The sequence below is a fragment of the Mauremys mutica genome, chromosome 16 (genome assembly GCF_020497125.1).
Source record: "Mauremys mutica isolate MM-2020 ecotype Southern chromosome 16, ASM2049712v1, whole genome shotgun sequence".
In the NCBI taxonomy this organism is placed as follows: domain Eukaryota; kingdom Metazoa; phylum Chordata; order Testudines; family Geoemydidae; genus Mauremys; species Mauremys mutica.
In genome coordinates this window covers 29064088-29083007 of record NC_059087.1, presented here as the reverse complement: position 1 = coordinate 29083007, position 18920 = coordinate 29064088, and the positions used below count along the sequence as shown (strand labels likewise).

The following is an 18920-nucleotide window of genomic DNA, read 5'->3' as shown; positions in this document are numbered from 1 at the left end:
CTGCTGGCAACGCTCCTACTAATGCAGCCCAATATGCTGTTGGCCTTTTTGGCAACAAGGGCAAACTGCTGACTCATATCCAGCTTCTCGTCCACTGTAACCCCTAGGTCCTTTTCTGCAGAACTGCTGCTTAGCCAGTCAAAGGAAACCTACACAAGACTTTCAAAAGATGAGCCTGGGAGCTTAAATTCATAACTCTGCTGAACACTAAAAATCATGGACTGAACGAAGACACTGGATTTATGGCTCATTACACCAATCTGTAACCCACTAAACCCCCCCCTTTTATCCTATCACTGCGGAGGTGTTAACAGGCCACTCCACCTTGAATGGTCCCTTACATTTGTGCTAAGTACTTATGGCTAAACAATCTGTTCCACCTTGTTTTTAACTGTTACCCTGCTCTGAGGCCTTGGCTACACTTGAGAGTTACAGCGCAATAAAGCCGCCCACAGCGCTGAACCTCACTCCCTGTCCACACTGGCAAGGCACATACAGCGCTGTATTTCCGTGGCTACAGCACTGCTTGTACCCCACCTCCCCGAGAGGAATAAAGAGAATAGCGCTGCTGCTGCAGCACTGGGGTGCCAGTGTAAATAGGGAATAACCTTAATATGCAGTGACTGAGCTCTGGAAACTCCCCATAATCCTTTTAAGTGAAGGTTCCGCTTTTTTTTTTTGTTGTGAACTCCGGGCTCCGGGAGCTGCTTATCTAAAAAAACAAACACAGCTCCTGTTTGCTGTGAGTGAGCAGAGGCAGGGGGCTCCCTTTGGAACGCCCACAGCTAGTGTTTGCTTGAAGAGAGGGGGAAAGAGAGAGGGGTCCGTTTCGGTGAGCGGCTGCTTATCTGGTCTGTGAGGAAAAAAACAAAGAGCTGCTGTTTGCTTTCAGTGAGTGGGAGAGGGGTGGGGGAGGGGGTCAGAACTTGCAAAGCAGCTGCTGACACAGTGTCGGCTCCAAAAATCCACTCTCTCCCCGACGCTCCCTGTCACATTCCCCCCCCCCGCTTTTGAAAAGCACGTTGCAGCCACTTGAATGCTGGGATGGCTGCCCATAATGCACCACTCCCAATGCCGCTGCAGATGCTGCAAATGTGGCCACGACAGTGCGCTGGCAGCTGTCAGTGTGGCCAGACTGCAGCGCTTTCCCTACTCAGCTGTACGAAGACAGGTTTAACTCCCAGCGCTGTACAGCTGCAAGTGTAGCCATACCCTGAGTTCTTTGCCCAGACCTGAAGAAGAGCTCTGTGTAGCTTGATAGCTTGTCTCTCTCACCAGCAGAAGTTGGTCCAATAAAAGATATTACCTCCCCCACCTTGTCTTTCTCACAAAAATATTGGCAGGGATATTAAACCTCGTGCTTCAGGGCTCAGACCAATCTCTCATTATTAGGGACCAGGATGAGTCCTAATGTGGGGGCAGATTGCCCCACAACTGCCTCCTGTGGGGTTCTTCCTCCAGAGCACCTGGCAGTGGCCATGCTCAGAGACAGGATCACTCAGGTCTGATCCAGGTTGGCAATTCCTGTTCTCCTGATCTCCATTATTGTGACACTTCCCTTGCGTACCCCCAGTGGGAACTGTTAAACTAACTGACATGTCTCTGCTGTGAGAAAACAGCCCCTTACCTCTCCGACACACCTCTTGCATTTTCCCGTTAACATGGCAGAGTATCTACATGCAGCCATTGCTCTTCTTGCTTCTCCTGGAGAGGGAACACAGAGAACATTGCATATTAAAAACTGTGTCTGTCCGGTGATATTTGCGTTTCTAGAGCTGTGGCATTCACACACTGGGCGCTGAAACTCAGCACAGCGCAGGGCTCCGCACCCTGAGCTGGCAGGATTCCCCTAGAACAAGTTTTACATGCAGAGTGGGGGGTCTGTTAGGACCGTCTGGGGTTGCAGCTACTCGGAGCTCCCTGCCAGCCAGTGCTCCTCAGGGCCGGCTTTAGGCCAATTCAACCAATTCCCCTGAATCAGCCCCCCCCCAAGAGGGCCCCATGCCCAAGCCCTGGTTCGGCGTATTGGCAAGAGCTGGTGCGCTGTACCGGGGCGGCCCGGCTTCCCCAGGAGGCAATTTAAAGGGCCTGGGGCTCCCAGCACTTAAATTGCCACCAGAGCCCCACTGCTGGAGTCCCCACCACTTCCCCAGGGCTCTGGGGGCTATTTAAAGGGCTGGGGTGGTAGAAGCAGGGGAGCCCCAGGCCCTTTAAATAGCCCCCGGAGTCCTGGGGTAGCAGGGGGCTACTTAAAGGGCCAGGGCTCCAGCTGCCTCTGCCGCCCTAGTCCTTTAAATAGCCGTGGGAGCCCCGGGCTACTGCTGCTACCCTGGTGGGGGAGGGAGGAGCAGGGGGCACTCACCGTACAGGGTGGGCTGTACCCCCTGTACCTGCACCCCCTGCCTGCAGCCAGCCCCTGCTGCACCCCCTGCCCTGCCCGCACCAGCCCCTGCCTGCAGCCAGCCTGTCTCCAGCCAGCCCTGCACCCCCTGCCCTGCCTCCAGCCCTGCACTCCCTGCTCTGCCCGCACCAGCCCGTCTCCAGCCAGCCCCTGCCGCACCCCTTGCCCTTCTCGCACCAGCCCTGCACCCCCTGCTCTTCTCGCACCAGCCCCGCACCCCCTGTCCTGCCTGCACCACACTGCACCCCCTGCACTGTCTTCAGCCAACCGCTGCCGTACCCCCCTGCCTGAAGCCAGACAAACCACCCCACACCCCCCTGTCTCCAGACAGCCCCGCATCCCTTGCCCTGCCTGCAGCCAGTCCCTGTCTCCAGCCAGCCCTGCACCCCCTGCCCTGCCTCCAGCTCTGCACCCCCTGCCCTGCCTGCAGCCAGCCCGTCTGCAACCAGCCCCGCACCCCCTGCCTGCAGACAGCCTGTCTCCAGCCAGCCCCTGCTGCCCCCCTTGCCCTCGCACCAGCCCTGCACCCCCTGTCCTGCCTCCAGCCCTGCACCCCCTGTCCTGCCCGCAGCCAGCCTCTGCTGCACCCCCTGCCCTGCCTGCACCAGCCCCTGCCTGCAGCCAGCCCATCTCCAGCCAGCCCCACACCCCCTGCCCTGTCTCCAGCCAGCTCCTGCTGCACCCCCTGCTCTTCTCGCACCAGCCCTGCACCCCCTGCCCTGCCTGCACCAGCGCTGCACCCCCTGCCCTGCCCGCATCAGCCCTGCACCTCCTGCCCAGTCTTCAAGCCAGCCAAACCACCCCACACCCCCGTCTCCAGCCAGCCCCGCACGCCTTGCCCTGCCTGCAGCCAGACCCTACCTCCAGTCAGCCCCTGCCCTGCCTCCAGCCAGCCCCATGTCCACTGGTGCCCTGCAGTTCCCAGGGCAGAAACCCTGCACACCTTCAATGAGGGGGGCAGGGAGCAGCTGGGACCCACACATGTGCACACCCACACCCCCAGGGAGTGGCGGGGACCCACACATGTGAAACGGAGCTCATTTCTAGTTCAGGCCCATCTTTTTAAAAAAGAACTTTAGGTAGGGTTAACATACATCCGTATTTTCCGGGACATGTCAGGCTTTTTGGTTCTTAAATCGCCATCCGGGAGGAATTTTTAAAATACGGACGTATGGTAACCCTATTGGTACAAAAAATACATACTGTGGCACCTCCCTTTAATCAGAACTTTTTATAGGGAATCGGTTGCTAAGAAATGAAAGGCTTTTTTTTATGTTGTTTTTTTTTAGTCATCCCTGCCAGGGCCCTGCCGAAAATGTTCAAATTGGGCCCTGCACTTCCTAAAGCTGGCTCTGGTGCTCCTGCCCCACTCCCCAGGAGCTTGTCCTGCTGGGAGAGGCTGGAGTCGGATTTGAGTTGATGCCCCGGTCCCTTCTCTTGTGATGGAAACTTGTGCTTCAAAATCAAACTTTTCATTTAAAATAGAAAATCAAGCCTGTAGCCCCCGTGGTTACAAAACATGGCCCAGGTGAACCTGATGCCGTGATGTCTGCCTGAGTCTGCCAACAGCCGGAAACAACAGCTCTGAGAGGGGCGGGGATTCCATATTCACATTCACAGGAACGGGGGCGAACGCTGGCTCTCTGAAGGTGACAATTTAAAGGGCCGACACCGATAACCATGTCACAGCTCAGGCGAGGAGAGGGACAAGCATACAAGGAAGAGCTGCACAATCTATGCATGTGGAAGCTCATTTTAGTCTCACAGCTGGGTGGGTTTCGGTTGTAGGAAGCGGCGCTGCAAACCGGGGTGTCATGGCCCCCTCCTTTTAAAAGTGAGAGGGCCATGCTCCCCTTTTTCACATGGGCTTGCAGTTTGGAGGGGCAATGCCGCCCACTTCCCCCCAAAGTACGCCATGTTAATAAGTGGGGGGACATGGCCCCCTGAAACCCCCCTAGTTCCAGCATCTGTTGCCCCCCCCCCCCGCTTCTACAAAGATTCTGGTGCCCTTGGTTGTGGGAGGAGGGTGGTAGAATATCACAGTCTACCCTCACCTGGCAATGAACCCTGGAGGTAGCAGGGGGCTCCCCACAGCCAGTGTTTCTACCACCCTTCTGCCTGGGAGAGGCTGGGACGCGAGTACCTGGGGGCTCCCTCACAGCCAATGCTTCTGCATCACCACCTATTGCGACAAGCTGGTGCTGCACTAGCAGGAGGCTGCTCCAGAGCTCCTGTCATATTCTCTCACTAGCGTTTCATTGTTTTCTCTGGAGGGTTTATTTCTGCATCACCCAGTTATAATTTCTTGAGGCCCCTTACGTGTTTGTTCCTCAGGTTCTGCTTTGTCCGGAGATGAGGAATGTGGCTGGGCTCCCTCTCTGCCTTGTGCAGTTACAGCAGGAAAGTCACAGACTGGAATAGCAGAGAAACCACTGTCACCTGAGATCATATTCTGGGAAATAACCCGACACAGACTGGACATCCAGAGAGCAGTTTGCACCCTATCCCCAGGGCCAGTGCAAGGATATTTTGCGCCCTAGGCGAAACTTCAACCTTGCACCCCCACCCTCCTCCCCCCGGGAGGTGCTAGGCCACAGCCTGGGCAGGGGGAGCGGCTGCTCCCCGCTAGCAGCGCCGCCGCTTTTGCAGGGCTCCTGCCCCCCTGCGCCGCGCCGGCTCCTCCATGGCTGGGGCTCGCTGCCGCCGCAAGCAGGACACTCTGGCTCTCTGGTGCCTCCGGAAGGCGGCTCCTCCCTGCGGAGCCTGGGCACTGCTTTTTGGCACCCCCAAGGCCGTCCTTAGGATTTATAGGGCCCTATGCAGTAATATTAAACTGGTGCCCCTATGCCCCACGGCACCCTGAGCTTGCAGCCCAGCGGGGGCGGAGGAACAAGGCAGAAAGAATAACAAGACACCCAGCCCGCCTCACAGTGGTGGAGAGTCACAGTTCCCCACAGAGACCCCTGTACCCTCTCCCTCACGCAGAATGGACATGCAGAAGGTACCTAATTAAAAGCACTAAACTTGGGAATAAAAAATGTCAGTCACAAGTTTTTTGATATGCCCTGAAGTTTGTCAGACAATTGTTTGCAAAAACTTTGTAGTAAGGGTGAGTCAGCCGTCCTGCCGAATACAACATTCAATATTGTGGAATACATGATGCAGCTCTTCTCTGTTTTACATGTTCTTAACCAGTATTTCTAAGCTGATTTTATAGTTTAAATGTACTCTTAAATGTACTCTTTCCAGATTACTACATATTTAACTCACTGAAACAAACATCATTTTAAATTAATCAGTCACAGAGGTTTAGTGTGTTCATAACAATGTTCATTGCTTTTAGAAAAAGGGACACTAATTTACTGTGTATGATCTCCATAACAATACACGTTTATGAAATTTCACCAACTTTAAAAAACCTGTTTCCAAAGATTTTAGGCATCACAAAGGATTTTATATCTTACTAAGCTACTGATTTTGCTTAAAACTAGTTCATCAGATAGTCAGAAGTAAAGAAAGGGAAACTCTTTGTCCAGCTATCTGGAAGCAAAGGGCTGTTGCTTCCTTGGGGGTGGGAGGAGACGGGGTGAAGGGAGAAATGGATGGACAGAAAGGACAGGAAGACTTTGGAAGTAAGTTTTACTATAGTAATTACAATTTGTATTTTAGATAAGGGTGGGTCTTTTGAACAATTTATTTAAAAAACCATATGTCTGAAGATCCAAGCATTTAAGGCTAAAGATGATTGTGATCTAAAAATCTATGCAAGGATTTTTTAGAGATGTGATTTTATAATTTTCACCAACTCACTAATGAAATATTTTGAAAGCAAATTTTAAACTAAGGTCCTGTAGACTGACATGTTCTGAGTAAATATTACAGTCATGCAGGACTGGTTTTGTCAGGACATTCAGAAACTGACAGTAGATACCTGGGGGTTGACAAATGCCTCTTAAATGTCTTCATTACCCCTTGACGGGCTCTTGAACAGTTTCAGTGTTGTAATAGGTCTGGCAGGCTGGTGACTTTTTCTCTTTTAACTACTAGATCCCCTCCCCGGGAAGGCTCAGAGCCTGCAGGAAGGGTCAGAACAGGGATAGGAAAACCAGTAGGGTGGACACTAAGACCCAGTGGTGCCCCAAATTTTAAGGTGCCCTATGCAGCTGCCTATGCCTAAGGACGGCCCTGGGCACCCCCAACCACTTGCAGCCCTAGGCCACTGCCTACTTTGCCTAGTGGTTGCACCAGCCCTGCCTATCCCCCATTGTTTCTGTTGGTAACACCAACACCATCCCTGATCCCACCCCATAACTCCTCTGCCCTCCCACAGCCTAACGTTGTATTGCCTTGCTGTTGCACTAACGCCACTGTCAGGGCTTGGTCTAGGTTGCTGCCTCCATTTCATAGATGGGGAAGTGAGTAGAGGTGAGACGCAGTGACACACCTAAGGCCATACTGCAAATCAGTGGCAGAGAGGGGAAGAGAGCCCATTTCTTGACTCTTAACTCTGCATTCAGTCCTCCAGAGCACAGCCAGCCTTCCTCAATCTGTCCCTGCAGACCCAGGATCCAGCCTGTTGCTCTCTCCCCGAGCAGCGCTTTTAAAGGGAAAACATTCAAAGTGGAAAAAACCAGCGGCTCTTCTTACCTGGAGGAAGGGCGCTTATATCACCACCACCGCGCACTGCAAAACAAACATCAGAGAGTGAGATCAGGACCCTCAGCCCCAAAGAGAAGTATCCCTCTCCCACCTTTCCCCCACTCTCCCAGTCCTGCTCTCAGCCCCTTTAGAAAGAAGCCTTTTGCTGCCATATTATGTCCCAGATGGCTGGGTCCCTCTCCCCCACTGAATGGTGCTGGGGCTCTGCTATTTCTAGCCTGCTGGGGCAGCAGGGTGAGACCCGTACAATTATTACCCTGCAGATTTGCTGCTCTCTGACTGGATAGAGAGACTATGGGGTGGGCTGCTGCCTGTTAGATGTGGAAACAGTATCTAAGCTCCTCCCACTAGTGAACAAACCCTGCCCCTCCTAAGTGGAACTTGAGTGTCTATTCAATCCCACCGTCTCCTTATACAAGTGATCACGATCTGATTACGTTTATAAAGTGAAAGCAAAGTCCAGACTGGTAATATATATTCTTGCTGCTTTAATAGGGCCAATTTCACAAAGCCGAAAACTATTTTGAGACAAATCAGCTGAGAGAAAGAATTTAATCAGAAAAATGTGAATGATAATTGAGAATCATTTAAGAGCACCTTACTAGATGCCCAAAAAGCCACAGTCTAGAAAGAAGGCCGTACTGGTTTAAAAAAACCAACCTGGTTTAGAGGAATGTGAAGGCAGCTATACAAAATAAAAAAAATATATAAACAACAAATGGAAGAAAGGGGAAGCTGATAATTATGAATATAAATCAGAGGTTAGGAATTGTAGAAAATTGATAAGGGAAGAAAAAGGACACAAAAAGACATCTATGGCAGAGATAAGAACAATAAAAAGGAGCTTTTTAAATACATTAAGAACAAAAAGAATCCTGATAATGGTATTGGTCCATTACAAGGTGGAAATGGTAGAATTATCAGTAATAATGGAGAAAAGGCAGAAGTGTTCAATAAATATTTCTGTTCCATATTTGGGGAATAAACAGATAATACAGTCTCATCATATACCTCTAGTATCTTGGGAGGATCTTAAACAGAAGCTACCCAAATTAGATATTTTTAGCTTAGTAGGTCCAGATAACTTGCATCCATGAGTTTTAAAAGAGCTGGCTAAGGAGCTCATTGGCCCATTAATGTTAATTTTCAATAAGTCTTGAAGTGCCAGGGAAGCTCCAGAAGACTGGTAGATCACTAATGTTGTGCCAATTTTTAAAAAGGGTAAATGAAGTGACCTTGTTAATGATAGGCCTGTCAGCCTGACATTGATCCTGGCCAAGATAATGGAACGGCTGATACGGGACTTGATTGATAAATAATTAAAGGAGTGAAATGAAGTTAATGCAAATCAAGGTGTGTTTATGGAAAATAGACCCTGTCAAACTAACTTGCTATATTTTTTGGATGAGATTACAAATTGGGTTGATAAAGGTAATAGTGCTGACGTAATATACTGAGATGTCTGTAAGGTATTTGACTTGGTACCACATGATATTTTGATTAAAAATCTAGGATGATATAAAATTAACGACAGACACATTAAATGGATTAAAAACTGAGTAAAATCATCAACCAGGTAACCGGGTGTGTTTCCAGTGAGGGATCGGTTCTTGGCCCTACACTATTTCTCATTTTGATCATTGACCTGGAAGAAAACATAAAATCATCGCTGATAAAGTTTGCTGATGATACAAAAATTGGGGGAGTGGAAAGATCACTGATATGGAGCCATCTGGATCCCTAGGTGAGCTGAGTGCAAACATACAATATTGATTTTAATACAGTGAAATGTAAATGTAAACACCTAGGACCAAAGAACGTAGGCCTTGCTTACAGAATGGGGGACTCTATCCTGGGAAATAACGACTCTGAAAAAGATTTGGGGCTCGTGGTGGACAATCAGTGGAACATGAGCTCCCAATCTGTGACCAAAAGGGCCAATGCGATCCTGGGATGCATAAACAGGGAATCCCAGGTAGGAGCAGAGAGGTTATTTTACTCTGTGTTAGTCACCGGTGTGACCACTGCTGGAATCCTGTGTCCAGTTCTGGTGCCCACAATTCGAGAAAGAGGTTGATAAATTGGAGAATGTTGAGAGAAGAGCCACGAGAATGGTTAAAGGATTGGAAAACCTGCCGGGGCAGGAGCTCACTCTAGGTAGTTTAACAAACAGAAGGTCAAGGGGAGAGCTGATCACAATCTATAAGTACCTATACGGAGAATAAATGTTGGGCTCTTCACTCTCGCAGAGGAAGGTCCAACACAACCCAATGGCTGGAAATTGAAGCTAGACAAATGCAGACTGGAAATAAGGCACAAATTTACAACGGTGAGAGTAATTAACCATCGAAACAATTTCCCAAGGGTCGCGGTGGATTAGCTGTTGGCTGTTTCTAAAAAGCTCTGCCCTAGGCATTATTGAGGGGCAGTTTGACAGCCTCTGTGCTACTGGAGGTCTGACATTAGATGATCACAATGGTCCCTTCGGACCTTGGAATCTATCCCTGGGAACCCACTCCTAGCCTGCGGGAGGAGGGGTTTTCCTTCTTCTTGCTCTCCTGGCTTTTGGGAGCCGAGATCTGCCCCACTGCTGCACCTTCCTGCCTGCTGCTAAGAGGGGGCACCACCACCTTCTCATCCCCACACCCGGCCTGGATGGGGCACTCTGCATTCCTGCCCCCACAACCCCAACTGCTGGGAAGGGGCTTTCCATTCTCTCCCCTCCCTCCATGCAGATGAGGCAAGGCCCAGGTTCCTCTTCTTCTCTCCTGTCCCATGTTTGCACGTGATGGCAGCTCTTTTATACATGTGTGGGCTGTCCAGACATGGCCTCCCCCCCACCTCTAGGAGCAGGGTGCCTAGCGACCCTTCTCCTTTCCTGCAGCCCCTCCCCCCTGCCATTCTCTTCCACCCCCACCCATACAGAGGAGCTGCAGCCCATCAGCCTGGGTGGCTTTTATTTGGCAAAACAACAAATCTAAGTAAGAACAAACAAAGTCTCCTGGGTAAGCAATTGCCAGTAGGACCACGCCAGCCCTGCCTGGCCCCATGAGTTGCTCTGGGTCTCACTGGGGGTCTGCCTGTGGGAATCATCCGGATGCTGTTAAAGCTCAGACACTCCCCGGAGATGCGCCCTGGGCAGTAAAATCCATTGGCTCATTCAGCAATCCTGGTTGTGCTTTCCTTCAGTTCCGCCGATCCGTCCCCTTGGTAAAGGCCGTCACCAGCCCCTCGTAAGGACAACATCACCCAGCTCCTCCCTCCTCCCCCGATCACCCACTCTCCTGGCCACCCTATCCAGTCCCTTCTCCTGCACTCCCCTCCCTGCTGACCCTCCCATTGTCACCTTGCACTTACAGTTCAGTAACACATGGACAACACAGTGATTCGTCAGTCCTTGGTGCCGCAGACTCCTGGCATCTTCCAGCTGTTTGTCTGCGAATATCAGTTTAATCCAGTCAACACTGTAGAGTCCGATTTTTTGTATCACCCTCCTCTTCAGATCCAGCCCAGTGTCCTCCCAACACACGTCCAGGACACTCACTTTGCCACTCAACTCTCTAATAAAGATTGTGCCCTGTGCCCTGCCAGTGGCTGCAGAGCTCTGAGTGGGTCTGTGCTCCATAAAGTCTGAGCCCCACGGGGCTGTCTGTGCAGACTGTGCTCTCAGAGCCGGGCAGTGGATTACTCAGAGCCCCCCGCCCGCCCCTTCCTCCGGATTTAGGGATCTTCTCTGCCCCCAGCAGAGCCCCAGCTCCCAGGCCCTAGGCCGGCCTGCCCTTCCTCCCACCCCACTCAGAGCTCTCAGCCACTTCCTGAGAAACTGAAACTGCAGTTGGCCAGGAGCCCAGGCCTCGGAGCCCGGCCGGGTGTTTCTGAGGCCGCGCTGCGCAGGGCTCCCAGGGGGACTGTGGCTTCAAAACAAAACCCGGAGGCTGCTGGCATTTCCCCGTGTTGCGTAGCCCCTTTTCTTGTAGTCTGCCCCACGTCGCCCCTCTTCATTTCCCCCACTTCTCATGTTAACCCCTCCCCGGCCTTATCGCTTGCCTCTGCTCCTCTCGCCTGCTTCCTCGAGGGATCCTGGTTCTCTTCTCTCTCCCTCTCCTCTGCGCCTCTATTTCCATTCAACTGAACTCTGGCCTGCAGAGGCTGAGAAGTAATTTCCTTCCTCTCCCCTCTCCCCCCAAATCCCCCTCCCTCCCTCCGTTCTGGTTCCCTTTCTCCTCCCCTCACCAATGCTCTTCACCCCTGTTCCCCCTTCAGCCCCCCAGGTCTTACCTTCGTTCTCATCTCCTCTCCCTTCTTCCGCCGTTGTCTCATCACTGGCCCGACGGTACCATCCAGTGTTGTTGTAACGTGTGGGTTGAAGGACACTGGAGCGACGGGGGGGAGGGGCAGGATGTTAATCTCGTGTATTGGACCAACTCCGGTTGGGGCGAGAGACGAGCTTTCGAGCTCACACAGACTCAGGTCTGGGAAAGGTGCTCACGGGATCACAGCTAAACACAAGTTCAGACAGTTTAGGGGAAGTGACCTTTTCCCCTTTTGCTCCTCTCCCGCATTGGGCCAACGGAGGGACCCCCCTCCACCCTGAGCAGCTGGGAGGCTGAGCTCTCAGGGCCACCGACATGGAGACAGTGGGGGGCTCTGGGGGAGGGGTGGCAGCAGGAGCCTGGCTGCCTGTACCAGCTGCCCACCAGCTCCTGTGATCAGGACCCTGCCTGCACTCAGCCACGCCAGGCCCAGAGGCTTCTGCCTGGGGCCAGCCAGCAGCTTCTCTTTTATTACCTTTGTGATCCCAATACCCTGAGGGAGCTCGCAGTGCAGCAGCTACAGTGCCCTACAGAGAGCCAGTGCCGCTGGTGCCCGGGCTCCCGAGGGAACTCACGGTACAACGGCTCCAATGCCCTATAGAGAGCCAGTGCCGCTGGTGCCCAAGCTCCCGAGGGAACTCACGGTACAACGGCTCCAATGCCCTACAGAGAGCCAGTGCCGCTGGTGTCCGGGCTCCCGAGGGAACTCACGGTACAACGGCTCCAATGCCCTACAGAGAGCCAGTGCCGCTGGTGCCCAGGCTCCCGAGGGAGCTCACAGTGCAACGGCTCCAATGCCCTACAGAGAGCCAGTGCCGCTGGTGCCCGGGCTCCCGAGGGAACTCACGGTACAACGGCTCCAATGCCCTATAGAGAGCCAGTGCCGCTGGTGCCCAAGCTCCCGAGGGAACTCACGGTACAACGGCTCCAATGCCCTACAGAGAGCCAGTGCCGCTGGTGTCCGGGCTCCCGAGGGAACTCACGGTACAACGGCTCCAATGCCCTACAGAGAGCCAGTGCCGCTGGTGCCCAGGCTCCCGAGGGAGCTCACAGTGCAACGGCTCCAATGCCCTACAGAGAGCCAGTGCCGCTGGTGCCCGGGCTCCCGAGGGAACTCACGGTACAACGGCTCCAATGCCCTACAGAGAGCCAGTGCCCTGGTGCCCGGGCTCCCGAGGGAACTCACGGTACAACGGCTCCAATGCCCTATAGAGAGCCAGTGCCGCTGGTGCCCGGGCTCCCGAGGGAACTCACGGTGCAACGGCTCCAATGCCCTACAGAGAGCCAGTGCCGCTGGTGCCCGGGCTCCCGAGGGAACTCACGGTACAACGGCTCCAATGCCCTACAGAGAGCCAGTGCCGCTGGTGCCCGGGCTCCCGAGGGAACTCACGGTACAACGGCTCCAATGCCCTACAGAGAGCCAGTGCCGCTGGTGCCCGGGCTCCCGAGGGAACTCACGGTACAATGGCTCCAATGCCCTATAGAGAGCCAGTGCCGCTGGTGCCCGGGCTCCCGAGGGAACTCACGGTACAACGGCTCCAATGCCCTACAGAGAGCCAGTGCCGCTGGTGTCCGGGCTCCCGAGGGAACTCACGGTGCAACGGCTCCAATGCCCTATAGAGAGCCAGTGCCGCTGGTGCCCGGGCTCCCGAGGGAACTCACGGTGCAACGGCTCCAATGCCCTACAGAGAGCCAGTGCCGCTGGTGCCCGGGCTCCCGAGGGAACTCACGGTACAACGGCTCCAATGCCCTATAGAGAGCCAGTGCCGCTGGTGCCCGGGCTCCCGAGGGAACTCACGGTACAACGGCTCCAATGCCCTACAGAGAGCCAGTGCCGCTGGTGCCCGGGCTCCCGAGGGAACTCACGGTACAACGGCTCCAATGCCCTACAGAGAGCCAGTGCCGCTGGTGCCCGGGCTCCCGAGGGAACTCACGGTACAACGGCTCCAATGCCCTACAGAGAGCCAGTGCCGCTGGTGCCCGGGCTCCCGAGGGAACTCACGGTACAACGGCTCCAATGCCCTATAGAGAGCCAGTGCCGTTGGTGCCCGGGCTCCCGAGGGAACTCACGGCCCAATGGCTCCAGTGCCCTATATCGGGGTTGGCAACCTTTCAGAAGTGGTGTGCCGAGTCTTCATTTACTCACTCTAATGTAAGGTGTGCCGGTAATACATTTTAACGTTTTTAGAAGTTCTCTTTCTATAAGTCTATAAACTATTGTTGTATGTAAAGTAAACAAATTTTTAAAAATGTTTAAGAAGCTTCATTTAAAATTAAATTAAAATGCAGATCTTATCAGTTTAGTGCCGTGGTTCTTAACCTGGAGCGCAGGTACCCCCTGGGGCAGGGCCGGTGCAAGGATATTTTGCGCCCTAGGCAAAACTTCCACCTTGCACCCCCCCCCACCGCCCCTTGCACATCAGTTCTTTGAGGGGCAAATCCCAACAAGCCTTGATAGACCCCAGGGGCCAGCCGTGCCCAGGGGCCAGCCGTGCCCAGGGGCTGCTCCCTAGACCAGGTTCCCCCCTCCCCGCCCCCTGAACTCCCCTGAAGGGTGCACAGCCCCCCCGCGAGCTGTCCCCAGCCCACCCCGGTGGCCTCTGCCTCAAGTCCACTCACTGGCTTTGCCAGGCTTGGGCCACTGCAGCAGCTCGGCAGGGAGGAGCCGCCTTCCGGAGGCACCGGAGAGCCAGAGAATCGGCTTGCGGGGGCGGTGCAGGGGGGCAGCAGCCCTGCAAAGGCAGCGGCGCTGCTAGCGGGGAGCAGTCGCCCACCTGCCCAGGCTGCGGCCCAGCGCCCCCCAGGGGGCTCCTGCAGGCTGCAGTGGATGTATGCAGGCACCAGCCCCCATGCGCCCCCCGGCTCCCCCCTTGCCTAGGGTTACCATATTTCAGCAATCAAAAAAGAGGGGAGAGCCCTGCCCTAGCCCCGCCCCCATCCACTCCCTCCCATTTCCCATCCCGACTGCCCCTGTCAGAACCCCCTGCTCCTTGTCCCCTGACTGCCCCCTCCTGGGACCCCTGCCCCTAACTGCCCCCCAGAACCCCACCCCCTACCTAAGCCTCCCTGTTCCTTATCCCCTGACTGTCCCCTCCTGAGACTCCCCCACCCTAACTGCCCCCCTAGGACCCTACCCCTACCTGTCCCCTGACTGCCCCGACCCTTATCCACCCCCCACCCCCAGACAGACCCCTGGGACTCCCACGCCCCATCCAACCACTCCCCGCCCCCTGACAGGACCCCCAGAACTCATGACCCATACAACCGTCCCCCTGCTCCCTGACTGCCCCCCGGGACTCCCCTTACCATGCCCATGCCGGTCAGACGCTGGCTCCATGTGGAGGGAAAAGGCACTGCCAGGCTGCCGCACGCACAGCCCCCCCTCACCCCGCAGAGTGCTGAGGCAGTGGGAGCGGGGGAGCTCTGGGAGGGGCAGTGGCGGCTCCCACTGCCGGGAGCCGCAGAACCCAAGCACGGTGAGGGGGAGCCGGGGAGCGCCTGTCGCTGGTCTGGGGTCTTGGCCGCTGGCCCCGCTCGGCTCCTGCCGGCCTGGGGTTCTGTTCACTCAGCCGGCAGCGGGCTGAGCGGGGCCGGCGGACGGGACCCCGGCTGGCAGCCGTGTGCCTGGCAAAATCGGCTCATGTGCCATCTTTGGTTGCCAACCCCTGATCTAGGTGGTGTTTGCAGGGTGTCCCTGCAGGGCAGAGTTAAGGCTGTCTGGCTGCATTTCCAGAGTTTAACACATTTGGATTCCTTTTACGTTCCACCTTGACTCTGAATTTCCATGTTTATAAGGCTTGTGTGCAGATAATTGCAACATCTCTATAAGGTATTTTACCTTAAATTGCTAACATGTGTTCTCAGCCTTTATTGCATTTTAACATTATTTTTCTCCGGGATCAGGGGAAATGGTTCAAAAATAGCACTGCACAGAAATACACCAATTGCACTAAGGTTTCTCCAAGCCTGAGAGACTTCTCTCAGCTGACAGCCCCTCCCACAGATCTGGGGTTCTGTCTGCCATTTGGGAACAGAATGACAAACGAGATATTTAAATCAGGAAAATGCAGCTCCCCTGCTTTAAATGAACCTGGACAGTTGTGGGGCCCATAACTCCAGGACCATCGTCTCAGCAGCCTGTCCGGAGAGGCCCCATATCTCTATTACTCCTCTGTTCAATATCACTGCCTTGATTCCAACACCAGCCGTAGCCCCTGGGGCTACATGACTGAAAGTCCTGGGAAGTTGCAGGGCATCTGGAGGGGACCTAAAGCCAAGGCCTGAGGTTTGGGCAGGTCTGGTTCCCAATAGCCCCTCACCCAAACACCGAGACAGGAGACAACGTGTGGGTGGTTTTCCCTGCCCTTCGGGGCATTTCCATTGATAACACTGTGGCCCTTTAAGGCCACCATACTGCTGTAATTCAGCAATCCAGGTGGATTCCTCTGTGCATCTATTCTAGTCAGGGCTCATACCGTGCTCATCGCCACCTGAGCACCTTCCAAGGAGAGAGAAACAAGCGACGGGGTAATGGCACCTGCGCATTCTGCGCCGAAGGAAGAAAGTAAAATTTCAAAAAGAGAGAAAATCTGATGGGCCTGTGCACTTATCAGTGCAGTGTGCTGAGCATGTGGGTCAGACTGGGGGAGGGGCGTGGTGGTTCTTGGCTGCTGCAGGAATTTGTTCCACTGAACTGACCTGGCTCCCAAGCGTGCTCTGGCTCCTGCACAAACAAGCTTCACTCCTGCAATGTGCAGTCTGGTTGTGCCAGAGGAGCAGAGTGGTCGATGGTGCTTGAAATCCTTCACCTATCCGTTGCCATGACCATTTAGCACCTTTAAAAGAAATGCGATCTTACACACGACAGGGCATTGTGTCGGAAGACGATGGATTGAGGGTAGCACAGGGCTGATGTGCTAGTGAAATCCCATGTTGCTAAGCATTCTGTACCAGCGGCTGTACTCTATGAGAAGTAGCCTTTAGGCAGCACTGCTCTAGTCCAGAGGGAAAATGTGACTATTTGGGTTTCTACCTGTACAGTTTCTGAATTCTGTTTGTGTGCTTATGAACCCTGTATCTTTACCAAGCTGCAAACTGCATGTTGAATCTGCAGCCCTTTGCATTCTCTGTGGTCCATTTGCCTCCATGTTGGGCTGTAATTGCAAATGCTGGTGGGGAAAGAATAACACAGGAGGGTCCTTGACTTAAAATGCGTGGCCACTGAAATGTAATTGCTCTAAACAATAGTGTGCCCCTCCCTCCCCCATCAGAACTGGGTTAGCAGAGCAGTTGTTTTCCTATGGCGGCCACCTACTGGGGGGGTTGGTCATGTGTTGAGGCTGGCAGGATGTCACCAGACAGGTCTGTCGCATCTTATGCGCATTTAACATGCGCAAATTCAGCTTTATGCGGTTGGCAAAAAAAAAAAAAAGAAAAGAGAAAAACAACTATTTAAATACTGTTCCTGTAGTGCGGGCGATTCCGCCCGCCATTCAACTCAATGTCATTTTGACTATACGCGGTTTTCGCTTTACGTGCTGACTGCGGAACATAACCCCAGCATAAGATGAGACTGACCTGTACAGAGGGAGGAGCTGATCTTCCCGGGGTCTTTGGTTGGTCACTAGCTCAAGAGGGGAGGGAGCAGCCACCCAACATGGAGAAGCCTGATGAGGCTGGGGAAACCCTACCTGCCTTCCTTCCTGAGCCCAGGTGGCCCCCAAGACTTCTAAGGGAAGAGGGAGCTGGGGGGCATTGTGGGTAGGATGGTTGGTGTGTCTAAGTGATTTGTACTTTTTGGGCTTTATCTGTTGGGTATAGAATCATAGAATCTCAGGGTGGGAAGGGACCTCAGGAGGTATCTAGTCCAACCCCCTGCTCAAAGCAGGACCAATCCCCAACTAAATCATTCCAGCCAGGGCTTTGTCAAGCCTGACCTTAAAAACCTCTAAGGAAGGAGATTCCACCACCTCCCTAGGTAACCCATTCCAGTGCTTCACCACCCTCCTAGTGAAATAGTTTTTCCTAATATCCAACCTAAACCTCCCCCACTGCAACTTGAGACCATTACTCGTTCTGTTATCAGGTATCACTGAGAACAGTCTAGATCCATCCTCTTTGGAACCCCCTTTCAGGTAGTTGAAAGCAGCTATCAAATCCCCCCTCATTCTTCTCTTCTGCAGACTAAACAATCCCAGTTCCCCCAGCCTCTCCTCGTAAGTCATGTGCTCCAGCCCCCTAATCATTTTTGTTGCCCTCCGCTGGACTCTTTCCAATTTTTCCACATCCTTCTTGTAGTGTGGGGCCCAAAACTGGACACAGTACTCGTGATGAGGCCTCGCCAATGTCGAATAGAGGGGAATGATAAAACAGCAATTCTGTTATGTGCTTGTCCAAATGTCTGTGTGTTATTTGCTTCACAACTGCTTGTGTGCCACTGAGAGAGCGAGAAAGAGTAAACCAGAAGCTTCCCGCCTTGGGGTGGAGTTCTGGGAAGGGGGTGTGTTTAAGTACAGGGGAGTCTGAAGGGTCAACCCTGAGGCCAGGGGCGAGGCAGCTGGAGAGCAGGTTCCAGTTCTGGGAAGGGCGCGTTAGACTGCAGATCTGCACGGCAGCAGTGTGCCGACGGACCCTGTGACTGGGCAGTGGCTGGACTCCGTTCAGGCTCCGGAGGCTTAAAACACCCCAAGATTCAGGGACAGAGATTTGGATTCCCTCCCACAGAGCAGGGGGTGACTGGAAGGGGCAGCCGGGGCGTAGCCAGGTTCTAACATCAGGGGGAGTGAACACATAAAAAAAGGCACCACCCGACCTATCAAATTACTAATTACATCCACTCCCTCCCACTTCCTGCCCCCCTCAGAACTCCCAGCACCCCCCGCTCCTTGTCTCCTGACTGCCCCCTCCTGGGACCCTGCCCCTAGCTGCCCCCCAGGCTCCCACCCTCTACCTAAGCCTACCTGCTCTTTGTCCCCTGACTGCCCCCTCCTGAGACCCCCCCACCCTAACTGCCCCCCCAGGACCCTACCTCCTACCTGTCCCCTGACTTTCCCAACCCTTATCCACACCCCCGCCCCCAGACAGACTGCCAGGACTCCCACACCCCATCCAACCACTCCCCGCCCCCTGCCAGAACCCCCAATATACACCAAGACACACCCCGTAATCCAAAGTGTGTGTGGGGGGGGCGAGGGACCACGCACAGCTCCTGCCATTGAGGGTACATGGGCAGCTGCTTCTGCCCTAGCACCTGGCTCTGGTGTGTAGCCAGAAGCCCTTGCGAGCAGGCAGAGGGATCCTGCTAGCAAAGGGAGCGCTTGATTTTAGAGTCTGCTCCAAACAGACCCAGCAGAGAACACAACACTAGCGCTGCCTCTGCCATCCCAGCAGAGCCCATAAACAAGAGAGGCAGAGACGTGCTTAATACAGTGCATGGGGTGGGGAGGGAGCACAGACAAGGGACGGGCCATGCGGAAAAACCGCAGAGACGGAGAGAAGGAGAAAGAAGGAGAAGCCAGGAGGCTGTGTCTCTGGAGGGAGGGCGCGTT

The 18920-nt window shown here is 54.0% G+C and overlaps 1 protein-coding gene across 3 annotated transcripts in view; it reads right to left on the bottom strand.

Moving 5' to 3' along the window:
- LOC123350770 (NACHT, LRR and PYD domains-containing protein 1a-like) overlaps positions 1-18920 on the bottom strand; it is a 93029-nt gene that overhangs the window by 17642 nt on the left and 56467 nt on the right. For 2 of the 3 annotated variants that reach the window (XM_044989492.1, XM_044989494.1), the window contains exons 2-4: positions 7049-7084; positions 4721-4813; positions 1628-1704 (exon numbers count right to left, since the gene is read on the bottom strand). In XM_044989492.1, coding sequence (XP_044845427.1) covers positions 1628-1704; positions 4721-4813; positions 7049-7084 — 206 coding nt within the window. Of the gene's footprint in view, positions 1-1627; positions 1705-4720; positions 4814-7048; positions 7085-10417; positions 10795-18920 lie in introns of those variants that run through there. The other variant, XM_044989493.1, reaches the window with a different exon arrangement.